Source organism: Punica granatum, chromosome 1 (genome assembly GCF_007655135.1).
Source record: "Punica granatum isolate Tunisia-2019 chromosome 1, ASM765513v2, whole genome shotgun sequence".
NCBI classification, from domain to species: domain Eukaryota; kingdom Viridiplantae; phylum Streptophyta; class Magnoliopsida; order Myrtales; family Lythraceae; genus Punica; species Punica granatum.
In genome coordinates, this window is record NC_045127.1 from 9,452,354 (window position 1) to 9,456,921 (window position 4,568).

Consider the following 4,568-nt stretch of genomic DNA (forward strand, 5'->3'; position numbering starts at 1 on the left):
CAACCGCATCACATGCGCACTTCTCTTACTTTCTCATCGATATATATGTGTGTGTGTGTGTGTGTGTGTACAATGCATGCATACATACAATAGATTAGTATCAACGTATGGCCCAGACATATGTATAATTCACACGAGTTTTCGGGTTTCGGCCGGTATTTCAACCAAATAATAATAATAATAATAATTGAAGCACACTACCGTTAAGAGAAAAAAATTGGGATTTGAAGCATATCATAGCTAGCCAACCTAGCTAGTGTGCATCGCAAATCGTGTCGTTTGGCCGATATTTCAAATGAGCATCTAACCAGCTCTATGTGCTATATACCTTTCTCTTTTTGGGGATTTCCGAGGAAATAGCATTTCTTTTGTTACACACACATGTACAATTTCAATCATGGGTTCATGTCATTATGAAATCATTGTCGTCAAAGCTATCATCCCAAGAAAAACGATCTTTCAATCTTGCCCCAAAAATATTTTCCCAAGAATATAACCGATTTTAATTTTTTTTTTATAATAACAAGGGTATTTGGATTTCACCTAACTAACTTTTACAATTCACATAAATTTCTTGCAAGTCAGAAAACAAGTCAATTGGTCATGTAAATGCCCAATAAAGAGTATTCTACTGCATGTGTGGTGTAAAATTCCACTTGACATATAAGCCATTAGGTTTATTTGCAACAAAAAAACTCAAGTTGATATCGAATCTCTCATAAGCCTGTGGCTTTGATACTTCACTTACACGTGCCACGCGGACTTAAATAACCCCCTTCTAGAACTGATTACGAGCCGACACGAGCTCAATTTGGTTGCCCTTGACAAAGAGATATTATTAGATTTAGTGTGGAGGGAGTCTATGCAGGCATGAATCCATGAAACTTCACTAGTCATATAAGCCTTAAGATTTTTCTTCGACCCAAAAACTCAAGTTAGTAGATTATGATACCCAATCACTCATAAACATGTGATTTTTTATTTTGTTTTGAGTGTGGAATTTAATTCTCAACACATGATTTTAAGGCAATTCCAATTTGAGTTTTTATTAAAAAGAAAAAGACGATGACCCTTAAGCACCAACCCAAATCTTATTTGATTAATATAACCTATTTTCTTCATTGACCAAGAATGAACAGAGCATTAAGCTAACTTCTGGTTCCAAAGTTACAAATGCCTAATCATATTTCAATATATCAATAACCCAAGAAAATAATTCAGCATGTCCTGAAGAAAAAGAGAGAGATGCACAAAAACAACACTGAGTAAGCTTATTAATTACACCCATACACAAAAACAAACCAGAAGGGCAGAAGAGAAAAGAGAGAGACGATCAACAACTGAAGTGTTCGTCAGGGTTTGTAAAAACGCCAATCGACTACCTTCCCACCGAATTGTCTAACAGACCATGTCAATTACACACGTTGATGTCCAATCTTGGCATCATTCCCAAATGCATGCCAGTAGCTTTTGTTGCTTTCAGTTTTTGATAGACTTATCTGCTCTTAGTACTGATGGGTCCATCATTGTACCACGGAATACCTCAACTCATTACTGAAACTGCATTCTTGGAGTGGACTTTGTTGGATCCCTAATCCATAGCCTGAAGCCACATTAACGGAATTAGGGTAAATTACAGAGCTCATGTCATTCCAATTGACACTTGGGCCTTCAGCACAAGCAGTTTCGATTCCGTCTCCGAGTAAAAACTCTAGGCCATCAAGCCTCTGGGGATCACCAAAGCGTTGTGTTTCTTCGACCAGAGCGCTAGGAGTGGTTATTCCACCTTCTACAACTCCGAATTGTGGTTGTATAATAGTGGCAGAAGAGAGCATCGCCATGGATTGGTCATGATCATAATTAGGGTTTTGGGAAGGTGAAGAGGAGCTTTGGCCATTTGAGTATTGATGAAGACTTGAAGCCCCAGCCTGGATCATCGCTACCTGATCATTGTGATCTGAGAATCTTCCCCCGAGCTTGATTAGCAACTTCCTCATTGATGTGTGGTCATTGAATGATGCTCCCTCAAGGTTTGAGTAGGGCATCATCGTTGTTGGAGTCGCAGCTGGCAGTTCTGGCCAATACGGGGTGCCTTGATTGCTACTAAAGCTACTAGGGTATTCCATGGAATTCTCCTCCCCAGCTATCGACCCTTTCTTCTTCTCTCGCCTCTTTAAGCTGCTATTGTTTCCTCGACGGCCATATTCCTTTCTCTGTTTACCTAGTAGTTTCTTCTTCAGCCTAGTATTCCAATAGTTCTTTATGTCATTATCTGTTCTTCCTGGCAACTGTGCAGCAATTATTGACCACCTGCTTAACGACACCAGCCAACGAGTCTTGAAAGTTTGATATGATGAGTTTCAATGTTTCATTACGAAGAAGTTTCAGTTGAAGGGCATGTGCATCACTGATATATGAGTTGGGATCATCGATCAAAGTGTAAAAGGGAATGACAAAGAGTGATGGAATGAGGCTTATTGATTATATACCTGCTGCCGATGCTCACATAGAGGCTACAGATCAGGTCATCCTCTTCTTCGGAGAATCCCCCGTGCTTGATGTTCGGACGAAGATAGTTCAGCCATCGCAGGCGGCAGCTTTTCCCGCATCTCTTCAGCCCTAATCAGATTCAAGACAATAATCAGCTCATACTCATACATGATCAGCGACTAGCATAAAGACAATGAATCATATTGATTGATTGACTGACTGACTAGAAGACGATGATGAATAAAGAACGAGGACCGGTTGACAGGAGTTCAGCACAAAATTACCAATTTTTTGGGGCAAAGCAATCCAATTACCACCGGTGCCGTGCTGCTCGATATAGGACTTGAGCTTAGCATCTTCTTCGGGCGACCATGGCCCTTTCTTCACGTTTGCTTTGTCACAGCAAGGAGCTCTCCCCATGTCTGATTGAATCCTCTTTGATCAGTTCTGCAACTCAGAAAGAGAGAGAGTGAATGGAGGGTGGAATAGCTATGGACCAGCTAGAAGAGGATAAACATAGTTGAGAGAGAACACTTTAGGTTTTGTCTTTTTTTTAAAAAAAATTTAATATAATTAATTAATTGAAAATGAGAGTGTTGACAGAGTAGAAATGGGAGCTTGTTTCCTCTTGTCGGTTTTGGATTAGAATCAAAATTTTTAATGTCCAAACAGAGATTTTAAAGCAAACCCATAGGACCAACAGTTAAATTTCTTCCCTGCCTCCATATTTAATAACGACATACATACTTTACCTCTGGATATGACATAGTGTTTGCATGCATTGTCTGCCAACCCATGTTCCAAGTTTTGGTTTTGCTAATCTTTAATTTTAAAAAACTAAATAAATAAAAGAGAATTTTTATATAATTTATTAGAAGATCAAATTATGTCGGTGAAATCACAAGTTGTTCTCAATTTATTGATTTGAACTAGTTTTCATTGGAGGTTTCAACTTATTAATGTACTATCGATCATTGAAAAGACAGTGTCAATAAACGATAACATTGTGACATCACATGCGCGTCTATATACATGTATAGAGATATAAATACCTCGGTAACTCACTCTCTTGAGAATAAAGTTTCGAGAATGTCTTGACTTGGAAATTGCGAGTGTGGATAATCTACCTATATTTTGTCCCCAAAAAGTTGAATATACGACTCCAGTGAATTTAGATATATACCGCCTCCCATGTGTTTCCAAGTTTTTATATATTTATGCTGAAGTATTTCCATAGCTAGTGGATAAAAATTTAAAAAAGAATGACAGCTCTCATTCATATCGACGGATTAACATACAAGACAGTTTGATAGTCCAAATGTCTTGCCGGACAACATAGAAACCGTAGGAGATTCGAATTCTAAGATTTAACTTGCCTCAATCCTTTTCCGGATGAAAACAGTTTTTGCTCTTTTTTTTATTAATCACGCGTTCCAATTTGTCATTTCAAGTGCCAATTAATTACTGTAGATTAATCATTCATATAGATTAGTATATCGGTGCAATGCAACGATATCCACTTGATGAGAGGAGAAGTTCTGTCGAGACCAAGTACATGATCCAACGCAAACTATATATATATATATATATATATATATATATATCTGTCAATTTGTTGGTTACGGCTGTTTGCAAATATGATTTGGAGCAAAGTCAACCTCAACCCTATTGTGTCGAATAGGGCAATGCATCAAATTGCAAGTCTTCGAGGGGCACGGAGTGGCAATTCATGTTCTAGAAACAAAAGGAAGACACGGTTGAATTTGCATAGAAATTTGAAGAAATCGTTTGTCCTCTTTCAATTTGTTAGGTGAACAAAAGACCACTGTATTCGTTGAAAATGGCTCAGAATATCTACACATTTCAACGGACCAAAATAATTAACAATTCATTGGCCAATTTCATTTTTCACGGATTGCGATTTATGTGATATACATTTCATGGTTATTACACTTAGCTAGTTAACATTATGACATCGTCCCATTTTAGTACTGATCCTTGAATAGTTCACTCTTTTATTCATAAATCTCCTAGTACGACTTCGTATAGTACTACGAGTGTTCTACTGTCCACACATA

General features: G+C 37.8%; 1 protein-coding gene across 1 annotated transcript; it reads right to left on the reverse strand.

Moving 5' to 3' along the window:
- Window positions 1-1,248: 1,248 nt before the first annotated feature.
- LOC116197436 (transcription factor RAX3-like) lies at window positions 1,249-3,095 on the reverse strand. The gene is made up of 3 exons (XM_031527585.1): window positions 2,775-3,095; window positions 2,490-2,619; window positions 1,249-2,310 (listed from the first exon to the last, which is right to left on the reverse strand). The coding sequence occupies exons 1-3, from the start codon at window positions 2,908-2,910 to the stop codon at window positions 1,524-1,526; spliced, it is 1,053 nt and encodes a 350-aa protein (XP_031383445.1). The 5' UTR covers window positions 2,911-3,095; the 3' UTR covers window positions 1,249-1,523.
- Between the last annotated feature and the right edge of the window lie 1,473 nt (window positions 3,096-4,568).